The sequence below is a fragment of the Marmota monax genome, unplaced genomic scaffold (genome assembly GCF_021218885.2).
Source record: "Marmota monax isolate L192 unplaced genomic scaffold, Marmota_monax_Labrador192_F-V1.1 WCK01_AAM20220418_F8-fsc00398, whole genome shotgun sequence".
Classification (NCBI taxonomy): domain Eukaryota; kingdom Metazoa; phylum Chordata; class Mammalia; order Rodentia; family Sciuridae; genus Marmota; species Marmota monax.
Window position 1 is genome coordinate 470,266 of NW_026695073.1, and position 19,049 is coordinate 489,314.

General features: G+C 38.2%; 1 protein-coding gene and 1 long non-coding RNA gene across 10 annotated transcripts in view; one reads left to right on the forward strand and one right to left on the reverse strand.

Moving 5' to 3' along the window:
- Nucleotides 1-19,049, forward strand: part of Rasgef1b (RasGEF domain family member 1B) — a 560,746-nt gene that overhangs the window by 414,454 nt on the left and 127,243 nt on the right. For all 3 annotated transcript variants that reach the window (XM_058573842.1, XM_058573843.1, XM_058573844.1), the window contains one exon: nt 8,581-8,664. In XM_058573842.1, the coding sequence (XP_058429825.1) occupies nt 8,581-8,664 (84 nt within the window). The remainder of the gene's footprint in view (nt 1-8,580; nt 8,665-19,049) is intronic.
- The window catches only part of LOC124081784 (uncharacterized), an 84,805-nt gene that overhangs the window by 10,350 nt on the left and 55,406 nt on the right, over nt 1-19,049 (reverse strand). Inside the window, exon 5 of one of the 7 annotated variants that reach the window (XR_006848121.2) lies at nt 4,258-4,410. The exons of 5 other annotated variants lie outside the window; for them this stretch is intronic. This is a non-coding gene — a long non-coding RNA (uncharacterized LOC124081784). Of the gene's footprint in view, nt 1-4,257; nt 4,411-9,563; nt 9,675-19,049 lie in introns of all 7 variants that reach the window. One more of the 7 variants, XR_006848122.2, reaches the window with a different exon arrangement.

The window sequence follows — 19,049 nt, forward strand, 5'->3', positions numbered from 1 at the left end:
TCAAGATCAATGTAATGTTTTGAGCAACCAATAAATTTCTAAAAAAAAATTAAAAAATAAGTAAAATAGAAAAACCCTTAGCCATGTTAATGAAGAAAAAAAGAGAGAAAACTCAAATTACTAAAAAATGAGATGAAGAAGGAAGTATCACAATGGACATGTCTGAAATACAGAAGATAATTCGATATATTTTGAAAATTTATACTCTAATAAAATAGAAAATATCGAAGACATCAACAATTTTCTAGAGACATATGATCTACCCAATTTGAATGAGGAGGTCATACATGATTTAAACAGATCAATTTCAAGTAATGAAATAGAAAATGCCATCCAAAGCCTACCAACCAAGAAAAGCCCAGACCCAGATGGATTCTCAGTTCTACAAGACTTTCAAAGAAGAATTAACATCAAATGCTTCAAAGTAGTCCATGAAATAGAAAAGGAGGGAACCCTTCCAAACTCATTTTATGAGGCCAATATCACCCTGATACCAAAACCAGACAAAGACACATCAAGGAAAGAAAACTTCAGACCAATATCCCTAATGAATATAGATTCTAAAATCCTGGCAACTCGCATAAAAAAACGTATTAAAAAGTGCCCCATGATCTAGTGGGGTTCATCCCAGGGATGCAGGATTGGTTCAACATATGGAAATCAATTAATGTAAACTTCTCATATTAATAGACTTAAAAACAAGAATCATATGATCTTCTCAACAGATGCAGAAAAAGAATTTGACAAAATACAGCACACCTTCATGTTCAAAACACTAGAAAAACTAGGTATAGTAGGAACGTACCTCAAGATCGTATAAGCTATATATGCAAGGCCAGCATCACTCTAAATGGAGAAAACTTTAAAGCATTCCCTCTAAAAACTGGAACAAGACAAGACTGTCCTCTTTCACCACTTCTATTCAACATCATCCTTGAAACTCTAGCCAGAGCAATTAGACAGAAAGAAAGAAATTAAAGGGATACAAATAGGTAAAGAAAAACTCAAACTATCAGTTTTTGTTGATGACCTGATTCTATATCTAGAAGATCCAAAAAGTTCCACCAGAAAACTTCTAGAACTAATAAATGAATTCAACAAAGTAATAGGATATAAAATCACACCATAAATCAAATGCACTTCTATACATCAGCAATGAATCCACTGAAAGAGAAATTAGGAAAACTACCCCATTCACACAAGTCTCAAAAAAAAAAAAACAACCAAAAACCTGAGAATCAATCTAACAAAAGAGGTGAAAGACCTCTACAATGAAAACTACAGAACACTAAAGAAAGAAATTGAAGAACACCTCAGAAGATGGAAAGCTCTCCCATGCTCCTGGATAGGCAGAATTAATATTGTCAAAATGACCATACTACCAAAAGCGTTATACAGATTTAATGCAACTCCTATTAAAATCCCAATGATATTCTTCATAGAAATAGAAAAAGCAATCATGAAATTCATTTGGAAAAATAAGAGACCCAGAATAGCCAAAGCAATCCTTAGCAAGAAAAGTGAAGCAGGAGGCATCCCAATACCAGACTTTAAACTATACTATAGAGATATCCTAAATCTTTACTACCACCTTAAATATTACTTATTTACCTTTCCCCTCCTAGGCTTGGGGAGCCCTTGAGGGTAAGACAGCATCTTGTACACCTTTATGTCCTCAATGCCTGCTCAGTGCTGTTGTGCAAACCCTACCTTTGTCGCTGGTCACTGCAGCACCCTCTCAATCCATTTGGCAATCTTTTCTACGCTGACTGACTTCTGCCCCCAAAGCCCTTCCCATTGACATTGAGGCTCTTATTTGCTAGAATACTTTGTAAGGATGCCATAACAAAGTACCCAGACTGGGTGGCTTATATAATAAATTTTTTCCTTCATTTCTTCAAGCCTCTTCTTAGCCAGATGTCTGAAATCAAGGTATAGATAGGGTTGATTCTTTCTGAGGCCTCCCCTCTTGGCTGGTAGGCAGCTGTCTTCTCCCTGTCTCTTCCCGTTGTCTTCCCTAGGCATGTATTTTTATCCTAATCTCTTTTTAAGGGTGCCCGTCAAATTGCATTAGAGTGCATCGTATGATGTCATTTTATTACCACTTTAAACTCTGCATCCAAATACATCCACTTCATGAGGTGTACTACATGGATTAGGACTTCAGCACATGAATTTTGAAGGGACCTAACCCATAACTTGCCTCTGATCCATTCATAACTTTACCCGAATTCGGCGCAGGTCTCCAAATTGTTCCAATATATAGAGTCACAGGTTGTAGCACATTTGGTTCCCTCCCTCCCATTGTCTGTCCCCCTCCCTCCTGTTGAAATCACTGTTATTATGATTGATTTAGATTTGAACCCTCTAGAGCTCATACTTTTGGGATCATTTCCAGTATGAAGTTGACCTTCAGAGACATTTGGAAACTATGGAGAAATATTTCTCCTGTGTGATGTTTTCTCATGTTTGAATTGGTAGCTTCACATTTTAATTTCATTTACCTTTTCTAACTCCTGGAGGACTTAAGAGTGTATGTACTACAGTTCTATGAACTTTTGGGTGGCATAACTAGCACATGACTTGGTTTTGGCATTCCAAAAAGATCAGGAAATTTTAAACATCTCTTTTTAAATGTATCGAAATTTGGTGATTGTTTTCAGATACAATGCCTTACTGGATTATATATATATTTAAGTACTCTGTATATATGCATCAAGTATTATCTATATGTGTGTGTGTGTGTGTGTGTGTATATATATATATATATATATATATATATATCACTATATATGTGTGTATATACATTTATATATATATTTATATATTCAAGTATGTGTGTATATATATATATATATATATATATATATATATTTATTTATATTTATATGCAAGTACTCTATACAGTACTTTTACTGATGAAGAAGTGGAACCCCCAAAAGGTTTCATATCAAGTGTCAAAGCCAGTTTTCAAATCCAGGTCTTCAGAGTAGGAGGACAGTGCTTTCTACTGCATCATGATTAACTTATTTATAAGGTCCTTAGAGGCAGACATACTTATTTTAAAAGCATTGACATTCATAAACCTGTGCTTATTAAATTAACTCATAATTTATTGCTTTTAAGAAATATTTTAAATATTAGTTTTATGAATGTTAATGGTATAAGTTGTTGTTTTGTTTTGCTTTGGTACCAGGGATCAAACTCAGGGGTGCTTAACCACTAAACAAAACATCCCAGCCCTTTTTTATATATTATTTAGAGACAGGGTTTCACTGAGTTGCTTAGGGCATTGCTAAGTTGCTGAGGCTGGCTTTGAACTCACAATCCTCCTGTCTCAGCCTCCTGAGATGCTAGAATTACAGGTGTGTACCACTGTGCCTGATAAAAGTTTTATTTTAAATAAATTTATATTTATAGTTTTGATTTATAATATATAAATGTTGAATATTGCTTATAATTTAAAAATAAACATGCCTGTTTAAGCTTATTTAATAAATTTCTAAACAATGTATCTGTAGCTTTTATAATTATTACAATCATTATTTAAATGTTTTGATAAAATTCTAGTTTACTTATAAATATTTTATATAAAAATTCTCATAGATGTAACTAATGTAATTCTACATCAACCAGAAGAATGAAAAGTTATACTCCATATATATATAATATGTCAAAATACATTCTACTATGATGTATAACTAATTAGAACAAATTTTTAAAATAAAAAAAATTCTATAGGCACAACATATGCATGTATGTAAATGTCACAGTGAAATTCATTAATTTGTACAATTAGAATGTGTTAATACTAATAATTAAAAATCCTTACTAACAGCATTGAATTAAATTAAGTTCTAGATTGCTGATTGACAATAGAGAAGGAAATCTACATACTAAACTATAATAAAGACTCCTAGACATTTGCTAGTTTGCTCTGGAAAATAATACAAGGAATAATGACAAAAAAAAAACTTTCTTTAAGTGAAAAAATAATAGCATTTTTTAAAAATGTAAGTTTCTTTGCTGAGCTGAATTTCAATTTAAATCCTTCAAATAAGCCTATGATGTAGGTATTATCCCATTTTACATTTGGGGAAACTGAGGCTTAGCAAGGTTCAGCAGCTTACTCAGCATCTCACAGCTAGTAAGTGCAGAGCTATAAGTTGATCCCATGTTTATGACTCCACATTCCTTCTTGCACTGTGACACAAGCTGAAGAAGTACAGGATAGACAAAGAGTCATCAATTACTCACTGAAACCAGGGAAGAACTGGGTACAGCAGGCACTTGAAGCCAAAGACGCCCCAAAAGGGACATTGGTCATCTGACAAAGAATTACTTAACCTCTGTGGCTCTTAGTGTCTTCTATAAATATGAAGTTAATTATGGTGATTCCTCATGGGTTTGCTGTTAAGAAAACAAAAGAGTCAATGTGTGTGTGTTGAGTAATGTACTTCGATATGTACACTATGTATGTATGCTGTGTATTAGAGAGCTGTGGAAACTTATCCAAACCTTTTGAAAAGTAATGACTACATAGTAACTAACCAAAGGTGTAAAAATGTTTATGTCTTTTTGGAAACATACTCTAAACAATGATTCAAAAGACAGGGAAAAATTTTTTTTAGTTACATGGAAAAAAACAGAAATATAAATCAAGATATCAACACAATCTAATCTACTTTGTTGAGGGAACATTGTGTAGTGGCTAAATCTTATAAACCCAAAGACTGTAAAAAATAGAGAACATGTAACATGTGATGGTAAGTGGTCACCGGGGTATGATACCAAGTGGTGTTCTAGCTGAACACACATGCATTTGGACAAAGGCAGCAGGCAACTCAGAGACACGCGGGGATGGTGAGGGGAACGTGCCTCCTTTCAGGAGCCCACTAACGTGCAGTGTTGCAACAGTATTTGTTTTAATGCTCTGTGTAATGGTAGCCTTGTGATAGGCACAGGTGGTTCAGAAGATATATAAAACATTGGGAAGAAAGGCAAATGCCCAAGGGACATTTTAAAAATCAGCATGTAAAACATACAGGAAATGGAAATTTAAATGCAAAAATTTAGCAGAGCATTTAAGGGAAATGGGTACTAAGGGAGGTGCTGGAGAATGCATAAGCAGGCTAGCCTCTAACAAGATCCTGCCTAGAAAACTCAAAAACAGGATTGCTTGTGAGCTGTTCCCCCTGTGACCTTCTCTCACTGCTCAAATGTCTGTGATAATAGTCGAAAAGGAAGGAGGAAAATGTAGCAGTATGTACAGTTTACTCAAGTTCACCAAAACTGTAGAAAAAGGGAGGAAGTCTGGTCAAGCCCCTGTGAGTCAACAGCAAGACGCCCTCCACCCAGTCCTCCTCTTTTTTCCAAGGCCACCTCACCTCTGCATCTGTGTGCTTGACCCTTCCAAGAAAGGAACTCCAGCTGCAATGGGTGGAGCAAGCCCAAATCCCTGTTGGTTGGCCACCACAACCAGAGCAGGGGGCCTGAGAGCAGGGCCTGGGGCAATGGCGGTTATCTAGATCACATCCTGCTTCAGGAACTTTCTCCTTCCTCTTTTCCCACAGTGTGTTTGAAATGTCACAGTTCCCTCCACATCTAGGTCCCAGAAACAGTTTGTGGCTTTTGAGCAGTTGAAGGGGCAACTGAAGTGCTTTGTTAACAGATTTTTAAAGTACTCTGCAGATACAAGAAATCTCAATAAATGTTTGCTCCCAATAGACAATGAGTGACAGGTAGAAGCTGCTTCCATCTCAAAATAGAACACAATTGTTCCAAGGTTCAAGGTGTGTGGAAAACAGGGTGGGGCCATTGATAGATATAAATGTCCCTTCTTTATATACAGTATAAGATCAAGATTTCTGAGGAAGGACACTTTCTTTCCTTCTGAGTAGGTAGGATTGTTTGAGCTGCCTCAGTCAATGTATCCCTAAGCAGACACCACCTGGACTGCTCAGTCATTCTAGCAGAACCTATCAGATGATCCCCATATCTTTCCACCTCAAAAAAATCTAAATTATTTCTGTCCTTTTGTACCAGGAATTGTCATTATATTTCAGGCACCAGGATAAACACTAAAGGTTGTCATTACAGTTCAAGGTCTTCACAACAGCTTTTTCTTCTTTTAAGAGCTAATCTTAGAAAAATTACCCTAAGCCCCTTTCATGTGGAAATCTCTGAGAAGTTGTGTACCAATTTTAAAGTGCTCTGAAGTTATCATGAGAAGAAGATACAGGGGCAACAATTGCTCTCATTTTGCAGAGATCTGTAGAGGATGGCTGATATGCCTGGGGCTTCAACAACCTTTCTCTAATTCTGTAACTCCTCTCCTTGTTCCAAGCCCAACCTCAGCATCCAGACTCCCATATTCAGCAAATGGTGAGTTAGTGGGGAACAAAAGGTAAATAATGCCAGTCATCCAAACCAGAATAATAAAAACCCATAGGGAAAGCCTGAAATGAGGATGGGAGGGAAAGGAAAAGGGAAACACTGTTTAATAATAACTGTATGCCTACCACTAGTCTAATGCCTTACGTATGAACCCATTATTTCAGAAGTTACCTTTCTATGTGGTCCAGACTCATAATGTATTTTGCCACCAAATAAATAATTTACAAGTAAGAAATCTGTTTTGCAACTACTGTGCTGTTTTGGTCTTAAGTATACCCAGTGTGAACTTATCAAGGGATTGTTTGGTCTAAAGAAAATCAGGATGCACAACCTCCTGAGAAAGCTAGTTACATGTTGCCATAGCAACTGGACAAGCCTCAGACTAAAGGGCAAAGTTCTTCGGATTCATCTACTGCTTCTGCAGATTGACATGCTCAACACAGAATCATGTTTCCCTATCATCAACATGGCAACTGTTATTTTCATTAAAAAAAAAAATTGTAGTCTTAAGTTGACATAATTTGGCCTTTTCCCTGGTGCCATTCAATGTCCTTTTATCTTTGGAAGGTGGAAGTTGGTAATTCGATCTTTTGGAACTTTCATTCATGCATTCACTAATATGGTTGGAACCTGCGCCAGTGGGGTTTGATGGTAATTACACTTTGACAGCTGGAACATGACCTGCGAAATGAGTTGCTGGTCTTGGTTTAACTCCTAATGGACAGCAATCCACATCTTTAGGAATCCAACTATAGCCCCTGTTTTCAGATTCTGGGAAGAAGTCAGAGGTTTGAATGACTTCTCTTAAGGGTAAATTGCAGGGCCCTCTCCCCAGGGGTTATGCTTTGCCTTTCTAGGCCATGGATATCTCTGCAATTAGTCTCAAAATACCCTGTGAGATGTGTGTAAATAATGCAAACCACATTTATAGGCAGGGCCACCCTGGTGGAGAGAATAAGTAATTTGCCCCATTGGGGGCAGGGTAAGATAATTAGTAACAGCAGGAGTAGAGAGTCCAGAAGCTTATACTCCATTCCTTTGCTAAGATCACTGAAAAATCTTCCTTTACTTCGAATAACACAGCCAATTAATGAGCAGCAGGAGGTGGGGATGGGTCAATATTTGCTGATTTATTATTAAAGTTCATTTTTATTTTATGGGGTTTGTTGATATGTACAGTTAAATTTTCATTTTTTTTTCTCCTCTTGATGACTCTTCTAACAAGATTGAAAGAGAGGATGAAAAATATGGGTGGTGAGATTGGAACTGGGATTGGAGACAATTGGATCTTAATAAAGACATGCAGGAAGAGATCAGTTAACCAAAGAAAATTTACTCTAATTAGAAACTTTTTAAAAATTACCCTGTGCTAAATTATAAAGGCTAAGAAATACCGAAACATGATTTTCATCCCAGGTGGCTCACATAGTGATAAGTACTCTAAGAATAGTACCATGGGACTCTGTGGTAGGGAGAAATTTATTGTGACTCTAGTCAGAAGTGGAGGAACATAGGAAAATGTTTCCTAGGGAAGTTGAACTGGACTTTATAGGACAGGTAGGAATTCACAGGCAGATATTGAAGAAGTATATTTTTAGGAACCAGGAACAGCATAAACAAAGATACAAATTGGAGACCATTTAAAAAAATACATTGACCAGTCTTGCATGAGTTATTGGGTAAATTGTAAGGTTAAGTTGGAGCTGAAGTTGAAAAAGTAGTAAGAGTTCTTTGGGAGGATTCTGAATAGTAGGTAAAGAACTTTGGAAATCATCCCATTCAGAATCAAAGGTTTAAAAATCAGAGGTTGACCTGTGGTCATTGTTTTTAGGGAATGAGATATTAGGAAAGTCATTTTTTTTAAATTCTTTTAATCTAACTTATGTTCTAGAAAAATACCTTAACAGATAAAGCTGAAAATATCCTGAATTGCTGTCAACATGGGTATATTAATTCCTTCAGAATGTCATAAATGGTTTTGTAATCTGTCTCTGTACAAGGTTAAATGGGTTTGCATAGGCTGTAGACTGAAGGGCTATGCAAAAACGCTGACTCAGGTATTTCAAGTGACAAATGTGGAGTTCAAGTGCTTGAGGCACTATTGTGAGCAGCAGGGAAATGGCTCCCAGCAGCAGAAAGTCAGCCAAGTCCCTGAAATCTCTTTCTCTGTTTTCTTAACTACAGGAGCAACAATGGAAACCTTCTGTGTACAGCAGCCTAGCTCCAGTTTGCTTTGCAAACCCTCTGATTGAGAAGCCAGTAAGCAAAGTAAGAATGCCTCTATTTCTTGTTGAACAGTATGCTTTGAGCAGATTGACTGTTATTTTATCTTTTATCTTGATTTTATTTAAGTGAAATAATCAAATTGAGCTCATAAAGCTGTCTGAGAAAAATCCCAAATGTGAACTATTTGGTTGGTGCTAATGATGCCTGAGGTAAACTTTTGAGCTTGAGAATTCTTGATATGAGATTCCCTCACCCCAGCACCTGCCTCTACTTGCAAACCAATGGCATCCTCCAATCTTCTGGTCTTTCAGCTGTTTGGCCGATCCTCCCCTGCCTATCAGAGCTTGTTCGAAGGAAACAGATTGCATTTAAGTATGACCCTCAAAGTGGGAAATTCACACACAATATTTTGTTTAAATAATTTTTTTTTGTCATTAAACCATCTTGTGGATTATAGACTTTACCTCTAAAACTTACAGATGTGTGCCTGACCTTCTGTTCTTCTGAACTAGAAGTCACAGCCATCAGTCCCACCAGGGAGTGTAGAGTCTGATGGGAAGAATATGGGCTCTCTGGAGCCAGCCTACTGGGTTCACTTCCCCACTTAGCCTTCCACTGGCTGTATGACTTTTAGCAAGTTCCCTCTGAAAAGGGCACCATAACAGACCTGCCTCGTGGCCTATCTATCATAAAGATTAAATAATTGAATATAAATTCACGAGAGTAAGAATTTTTTTTTACCTATTTTGTTTGCTGTGTATCTAAGCACTCTTAGATATACAAATAAATTGAATGAATAAATAAATGAAAAACTGAATATTAAGTTTAGAGAAAACACATTCCCAATTCACTTAACTCAATAAATGGGAGAAGGAAGTGGTGTATTTCAAAAAGAAAAGCAGAACTCTGCTGAGTAGCTAAAGGACACTTTTCAGGTATACCTTTAGCAGAAGGAGCACAGTATTCCTAGGGTCCCCACCTCCTTCCTGTCCTTTACTACTGATGCATCCTCAGACCACACATGATCCAACATCTAGGATGAAGCATAGTCACTGGAAAAGGAAGAAAAAAAATAAGAATTCTTTAAGTGGGATAGTGTGGGCTGAATCCATTTTTGCAGTTTTTAAAGGAGATGAATCTATTTTCCCAGCGAATTTCTGATAATTTTGCCCTGGCTGCAATTCTTGCCGGCAACTGCAGGCAGAGGGTGAAATCCCTAGTGAACAAGAAGCCTCCTCTCGCCTGCATCAGCATGGCCAGCATTCTGCAGGCACAGCAGGGGAACCACCCAGCTTCCTAGACTGTGCTTCTGTACTTTGTGGTCAGTGGAGGTTTGCACTTCTCTTCTGCTGACTTCAGTTCAAAGTGAGAGGAGTAGCATTTGGCTCAAATATGAAACCAACCAACCAACCAACACAACACTCCCTGAATGTCACAAAATATGTTGGCCACTGTTCCAACATTCACTGCTTGACCCCGCTGCTGTCCCCTTGGCCCTGCATATTTGACTTTGTTGACACGGGCCCCAAATAGACCACTACATTGCTGATGGGGAGGGAGAGAAGCCATTTCAAAGGCTAAGGTCAGAAATCCATGTACCTCTGAGAGGTCACTCTTGACTAAATTGCATTTCAATCCAATAGATGGTCTTGAGTTTACAAAGCAGTTTCCTACACCTGGTAGAGAACATGAACCACCGCATAAAATTGTTAGGGAGTGACTTTTTAGAATGCTTTTCAGAGGAAAGAAGTGAATCAAGAGCTATATGACCACTCTTGGTTCAGTGACATTATTTTTGTGTATGATCCTCTGGACCTCCTGTGCCCCTGTAGTAGTGGTTTGCAGGTAAGCCTTCTGTGTCATGTCACAAGGCCTGTCTTGGGTTGAGTGAGATTGCTCCCAATGGAGACTCTTGCTTTCTCTTTTCTCAAAGCTCTGGCTTCTGGGCTTCCTACACTTTCTGTGAATTATTCTAATGAATTTATTTTGCAATAACTCTGATATCCATCCATCCACCTGGAGAGGAGAAATGACATTGAAAATATAAGTGAGTCAACCTTCAATTATAAGCGCCAATGGAAGGCAGCATTTGAGTCAGATTATTGACATCTATATTAATCTTCTCAGGATCCTTCCCTCATGTGTAAGGCTGAAAACTGGACCCAGATGGGATTTCTACCACCCAAACACTGGTACTCCAAGCTGAATTGGGGGAAGGGGCGGGTGGAGCAGTGTTTCCTTGTTATGGAGAAAAGGAGGGATTTGTTAAAAAAGAGGATTCCAAGGTGAGCTCATAATAGAAAAACTAATATTTTGGGGCCAACTCTACTACGAAAAGAACAAAATGATAATATATTAGAGGGTAGGAATGAAAGAGGGAAACTCTTGGAGCAGAAAAAGAGAAGCCAAAGAAATCACCCTGGGTAGCAGGCATGAAGGCCTAGAATGTGTGATTATTCACCATCAGATAAAGGGGAATTGAGTATTTTATTTTACATAATTGGAGTCAGTGTCTTTTCAATGGAACATACAAATTTATGTAAATAAGATTGCAAATGTTAAAAATATGTGTCTTGGGATTTTCTGGGGATAACCTGGCAGCTTTGTCTTCCTTTCCTTTGCAGCTGCTAAATATTGTGTTGTGAAAGCTTGAGCTGAATTTATCCCACCAAATCCCATAGTGTTACAACTAGAAGACTTTTTTTTTTTTTTTTTTTTTTTTGGTAATTTACAGAAGATACTCTCTGGAGGATGAATTAAGACAGAATACTTTAACATATTTGACAGTAAACATGTTACACCCAAGAGGTTGCACAGACAAATACAAAAAGGATTTTAGGATTTCAATAAATTAAGGAGAGATCCAAAGTGGACTATTGGAAGGGAATTAGAAGATGGTGCAGACAGAAGCAGGAATTCAGGGAGATAGATAACATTAGAGGATGACCTGAAACTCAATGTCCAGGCTCTCCCACAAATTTCTCACTGGTGCTACTGGCAAGGCATCGTGTAGACCTGCAGGTCAAATAACCCAAAGTGCCACAATCTCAGAAAACTGTAGTGTCTTCCCAATACACAAGCAGACAGAGCTGTTTTGAATCAGGGGTTACCATTACTATGCCAACCTGCCTTTTTCAAATAAATTTAGGTGACAGGTAAACATGTTCTTGATCCTAAGAAATGTAACTTGAACACATTATTTGATTTGACCAGAAGGACGTGGAGAGATAAACTGCTTTGAAGGACAGCAGGGATATTGAATGGAAGGGTGGCTAAGAAAGTAAATAAGACTCCCTAGGCCTTTTATATGTCTGGGTAAGTGAAGGGGAAACTGAAAGAGCCAGGTGGAAGTAACTGGATAAACAACAGATAAAAAGAAAGGAACTGGTGAACTCAAAATCAACAAAATGTAGAGCTGCTTTATTTCAAAGTTTGGAGGCATCTGTGGGAAGAAAAATTAGACGTGTCCTTTTTATAGATTAGACTTTAGCTTTTTTAATTTAACCGTTGAACAGTTTTTCTTACTAAAGAACATTTAGCTTAGCAAATGCAAGTCACTATAAAAGCAGTCTTCTAAGCCAAAGCCTGTCCAGAATAGTTGAACACCATATTGTTATATTCTGATTGGGTCTGGATGGACAGCACTAGTTCTATATGAAGTGCCTCAGGACTTAATATTTATCACTTAGGGTTCTCAGTGATTCAAGAAGATGGAGAAGGTCAACCCCAAAACTAATGTGTGGCTTTCGCTGCTTCCAAAAAAAACAAAATGTCCAAAGTCATGAATGGAATACATGGAATAATAATTTTTAGCAAGACAAGCCATTACAATTACTGTAGCTATAGATAAATATTATCTTAAAGTGTTTTTCTTTTTTCTATGTGAATACCCTGGATCTCTATACATTTAGCTCCTGGTCACTATGGCAAAATGCATTAAACAAAGTATTTTTCTTCTGGGGATTTTTGTTACAAGATGAAGGAACCCTGAATGTTAAAAGGTGTGTTTTCTATTTCTTCTAAAATAATGGAGGTTTTAGTTGGACATATGTCTGCCTAGTTAAAGGTACACATTTGTCCTCCCTTGCATTTGGCCATGGCTGAATGACTAGATTATGGCTAGTGGAAGGAGAGAGGCAATACCATGTGCAGTTGACAGGTCATGTACTTGCTAGATGGAATACAGATGTGGTAGCAGAATCCAGAATAGCAGTCTTAAAGCAAGAGAGATAACAGAAAAACTATATCCAAATCAGGGTCTCTCACTCCATAGAATCCATAGCTTGTTGTGCTTGTCTGATATTGCTTAACACAGAGTCAACTCCCATCTGATTTATACCCTCTCCTTTAGCCAGTATTACTGTAGCTGCAATGATATCCTAGTGCTCAGTGACACAGAGCAGGGGAGAGAGCAGTTGCCTGCTGTGAGAAGATACTTAGAACTCAGAGAAAGCACAAAGCAGAGCTGTTATAATAAATATTGGTGGAAGGATGAAGGCGTTGACTTGCTAACACCCATCTCCCAAATTCAGTCTGGATCAAGATGGAGAGACAGAGAAGCTACCTTTGGCTCTGAAAACCAGGAGCAGGACTCTGCTGAGCCAAGAACCCTGTCTTTGAAGTTCAAAGGTGATAAACCTGGGGATTTAGGTTTGAAGAAATTCTCAGCACTGAGGCAAACAAATTTCTATTGAAAACACTTAAACTCAAGAACTATAGGGGAGCCTATTATCTGCCAAATACTGTTTCTATTGATACTTATTGTATATAGGAGTTGTCATTGATTTAGAAATATTCATAGGTATCCCCGTGTCTGCATCTGGCATGATGTTCTGTTCTTTCATCACCTGAAGCTGATTCTTATTGCCTGGGGCAACCCCAACCACATGGGGTTCTAGGAGAAGAGTGAATTGTTTTGTTGGTGCTTTTAAAATCCATTCTCCTTTTATTCAACATTAAATAATACTTCTTGTTTTGGCCTAGTTAATTAACTCTCTAAAATGTCAACTGCCACCACTTCTACACATTGGAACCCATGTCAGTTTGTTTCCATCCTGCCTTTGCCCAAAAGGCTTAACTCTGCTGGGCACAGAGGCTTATGCCTGTAATCCCAGTGATTTAGGAGCCTGAGACAGGTGTATTGTGAGTTCAAAGCCAGCCTCAGCAATGCAAGGCACTATGCAACTCAGTGAGACCCTGTCTCTAAAGAAAATACAAAATAGGGCTAGGGATGTGGCTCAGTGGTTGAGTGTCTCTGAGTTCAATCCCTGGCACCCTCCCCCCAGAAAAAGGCTCAACTCCATAATGGGCACACAGTAGGCTTATAGTGCCTGACTACTGATGGTTAAGTAAAAGAAGTTTAGTTTGTTATTCAGTTTCATCTTATTCTTTTTCATAATTGTTGTTGAAGTTCTATTCAGATTTTAAAGTCAATTTCATTAACACTGTCCTAAATTACCAAAAGTGAGAATATATATCCCTTATATTTAGATGCCTAGATTCCCACTACCATCCTATAAACAATCTAGGCTGAAGTTTACAACATTAACTCCACCTATGGGAGTTCAGTTGGGTAAAAAGCTCAGCCTAACACACAAAGGCAAGAAGCCTGTCCGTCTCACATTCACAACAGGCAAGATGGTTCTATAAACAGGCTTGATGAGCTCACAAGAATTGTTATAAAATTTAACAAATATGCTTCAACCACTGGCAGTATAATTTATGTTCTCTTATAAACATAAAAGTATATAGCAATAGCTCCCAAAAGCCAAAGAAAAATACGTGAAATATGAGTAATTAATATCAATAGGATGTATTCATTTATTAAGTTTATAAAATCCCTTAATTTTAGACATCTATAGATACTGACACACTATAAAAATGGGAAACTATAAACATAAGAAACAAACATCTTTCTTATTCTTCTGATCTTGTTTTATAACTTGTCTGTGAAAGTTGAAATGTACAATATAACATGCATGGACTGAATGCTCACACAGATAGACAGACACACACACACATTCCCCAGGCTCTTACTATTAAGGAAAGTGCCATTATCAAAGGGCACAAAGTCATATTTGTGTTACAGAGATATTGTTTATTCTTTCCTTGTCTCATGTGCTGATACTTTCCATTAACACTGCCCCAACTTCTCTCCCAGAACCCAGCTGAAAAATATCAAGTGGAACTTTTGGTAGAAAAATGCTAAGTAGGCTGACTGGTATATTGTTGAGAAAATGAAACAGATTTGTATTAACGTGGGGTGGAGAAAAAAACATCACCTAAGGCTGCTGTAAGATACATGTACTCATAATACACTCTCTTTTTGCATAATTTCTTTTTTTTTCTTTTATTCTCTGGGGGATCTAACCTAGGGCATTGTGCATGTTAGGCAAGTACTCTACAACTGACCTATACCCACGGCCCTCTCTTTCCACATGGATGAAAAAATGATAATAATATTGAGCTCTGAGAAACTGTACTGCAAAATTAATAGTTTTGCTACCTTCCCAATGCTCTGGGTACTTTTGAGAAAGCCAAAAGGAGCACTTCTTGGAAACACTGCATTCTAAGCTAAAAACTAGCCAAGCATCCGCTAAGAGTAAACAGACATTGAGTGCCTACCATGTGTGGGGCAGGGTGTTATAAGCAGTAATCCAGGGCAATTTGGTACCAATGATAATAGCAATAATAATTATTTTAATAGCTACTATTGTTTGAAGACTCTGTGTCTAACACTAACCTCAGTTTTTATAGGCGGTATCTTATTTAATCATTTTCCAGCTGAAGCCTAGAGGATAAACAACTGGTTCAAGGTCACGGAGCTAATAAATGGTAGAGTTGGCATCCAGACCCAGCCACGCTGACTCCAGAACCTAAGACTTAACCACCTGCTGGAGAGATGTTTTTTTATTTAGACAATCTCTTTCCTATTCCTAGTTGAAATATAATCAAAGTTTCCTGAGAGGATAACAGAAGGAAGCCAAGAAAAAGCATGACCTGGCTTCTGTTCTGGGTCACTCTGGCTACAGTTAACCTACCTGAGATTTTCATTTTCCAAAAGACCCTGGCTAAAAATAGCAAAACTGCACATGTGAGAATAGTGTGAGCATGCTGTGGTGGGCTGACCCTTCAAAGGGAGGTGCTTTACAAAGAACTTTAAAAGGGATAGGAGCTGCGGAGGTGTCACCGTGAGGTTATTCAGATCCAAATATTCAGAAGTATTCCTCAGAAGCTGCTCTGTATATTTAGGTGTCCCAGTTTATCTGCTCTGGGAGAAGGAGGCTTAGTGTGCTCCTCAACCATGAGGCTATGCATTTAGCTTTAAGGACATTAGTACTAACAATGAAAAGAGTCAAAATGGTAGTATTAAACATCATTAAAGTTCAGTTTAATGAAAGAATCACAATAAAGCCAAGGGTGGAGCCGAAATCTCTCCTTGCCACTAATGTCTGTTAAGGTTTTACATATAGGCCATTTGGATGCCTGTTAAAATAAATGAGTATGAATGAGGTGAACAGAGAACAGATCGCATAAAAGTTTATGGTCTGGAGAGTAGGGAGGTAATTAGTGGTGCGATGAACTCCCCAATTGTGTCTGCGTTTTTAAAGGTCATTTCCTGCATTTCATGAGAAATGGGGAATTATAGTTGGCCCCCATAGAACTTTACTTGTACCATTATGAGCATTTCTTGCAGCCCACCTTATTTTAAGGTTGGTTGATTACCTGTCTGTCTTTTTCACTGGCTTGTAATCTCCTTGACTATAGGCTGGGGTGAGGCAGGATTGTGCCTTATTCATTATTTATGTCCCCAAAGCACCAAGCGTAATTCTTTCCACATAGTAGCTGCTTGTTCAGGAGAGGGAGTGGTAGAAAAAGAAAAAAATAAATTCTCACATTGCTGAATCAGAGATCCATGTTTTCTCACTACCTGGATTCAGGTTGCTTTTTCTGTTAAATGACTTCCTTAGCCTCTCTAAGGAATTCTCCAAGAAAAACTTTCCCTTAAAAGTTGGTTGCTTACAGAATGGCAACTCTGAAAAGGCTTTACTCATTTGCAAAACTCATAAGCTGCATTTTTACACTAAGGACTTGCAAAGGGAATCAGCAATAAAAGTCATTATGTTGAGATTTCAAACAAAATAGAAGAGAGAAAGAGAGAATGTCATTCTCATGCTTCGAGGCATGGAAGTTGTTTCTTTCCTTTGCTACGTCAGTGAAAGTGGTCTTGCCAAGATCAGTGGGAAAACTCTAACTGCCAAATCCAAAGAGCATCTTCCAATTCCTCTGCAACTTGATCTCTACAGCATTTGACTCAGTTACCCTCTTCTTGAAGGTCATTCCTCTCTTGGGTTTCAGGAGCATAGATGGGGTTACAATTCTCATCTACAGGAGACGAGACCTTCTCAGTCTCTCTTACAGAACCAGTTCTGTGTTTTCCAGTGTTTCATTCCTGATTCACTTAAAAAAAAAAAAAAAGGAAAAGGAAAAGAATCAACTATTTGAGCTGGGTATGTGCTGCACACGTGCAATCCCAGTAACACAGGAGGCTGAGGCAGGAAGATCACAAGTTCCAGGCCAGCCTTGGCAAGTTAGCAATACCCTGTCCCGAAAATAAAATAAAAAGGAACAGGGAATGTATCTCAGAGGTAGAGCACCCCAGCTTCAATCCCTGATAGAAAAAAAAATAACTATTTTTTTTTTATTCTATTGGTTCTTTATTCTGGCTCATTTGTTTTCTTTATTCTATTGGTTCATTTACTCAACTATCCACAATTGAGCTAGCCTGCTTCTCTTTCCCATCCACAGATGTTCTGTTCCTCTCTCAGTAAACAGTTCTACTTCTACCTAGCCCCAAATTCAAGCCAGATTCTTGGACATTGTCCATAATTCCTCCCTCTCATCCATTTGGTCTGCTATTTAAGTTCAGATGGTTCTAAATCCTAACATCTTGCCTTATCCTTTCCCATAGTGATGGCTCCCAGTTAGGCCTTCCTCATCTCCTGTCTGGATTCTGGATACAACTTGTAAATATGACCCACTTACTTGACCAAGAGGTGAAAGGCCCCCCAGGGGCTGCGGCCCTGTCTGACTCTCTCTGAAGGGTAAAGTGGGGTGGGCATGACGTAGCCACCTCTGCCCTCAGCTCCACTGCCTGTTCCCTCCAGGTCTGTAGGTATTGTCTTCTTATAGCTCTTTGCCCTTGTTAGTGCTACTCCTGTCCCTTGTTCCTGCTTAACTCCTTCCTCTTTTTCAAAATCTCTTATAATTCACCTCTACTTTTCTTTCCTTCCCTACTGCAACATCTATTCTGAGTTAAAACTGTACTTTGAATTTTCTAGTACAGTTTTGCTTTGCTTTGGTTATCAATTCTGAGAAATGGAACATGTTTGTTCTTTCATCCTTTTTTAATTTTTTTTTTCAGTACTGAGGATTAAACCCAGGGGCGCTTTACCACTGAGTTACATCCCTTTTTAAATTTTATTTTAAGGTAGGGTCATGTTGAGTTGTGGAGACTGGCCTCCAACTGTGATCCTCCTGCCTCCGCCTCCTGAGTAGCTGGAAGTACAGGCATGCATCACCACACTCTCCTGGAACATGTTACTTATCTTTGCATTGATGCAGCACAATATGCGGCTCCTATCAGACACCTAGTTGTCCAAAAAGCCTGTTTGTGTCTATGAATGATTTTTCTATTTATTTCACTCTATATCCAGAACCCAGAGCTCATTCAAACCTAGAATTCAGAACTCTTCTCATTTGTACCTTATGTGATTCTCCTAGCCAGAGTACCAAACTATCAACTTTCATTAATGGGGAAAGCAAAACACTTCTTTTTCTCACAGATATTAATAGCTATTATTATGTTGGAATTCATTGCAAAAAAAAGGGAGGGGGTGTTTAGAGATGATAAAGACACCTTGGCTAATGTGAATTCTATTAACGGATAACAATGAGATAATTGAAGACAATAAGCACATTACTAAGTTTGGGGGATTCTACTAGAGCTATTTTATTAAACAGATTTGCAGTGGGGATTGGGATTGTCTGCTGTGCCTTTGGAGGCAGGAAGAATTGTTGTCAGTGTTTCCAGGTACCGTATGTACAGAAGGAAAAGTGGTTTTTGACTCCAGTTTGAACTTTTGATATGGGATCAATCACAAGTGGCAGCCTTATTATACCTTGAAGGGGGAAAGCTACATGTAAAAATCTGAGAGCTTAGCACACACAAATTTAAATGATGTATAAGGAAGCACTAAAGCCTGTACTTTTTAGTTTCAGTCAACACTGATTTTTTGTATTTTACTTAGAGACAGGGTCTCACTGAGTTGCTAAATAACTGAGGCTGGCTTTGAACTCTTGATCCTCCTGCCTCAACCTCCCAAGCTGCTGGGGTTACAGGCATGCTCCACACTGATGTTAAGAAA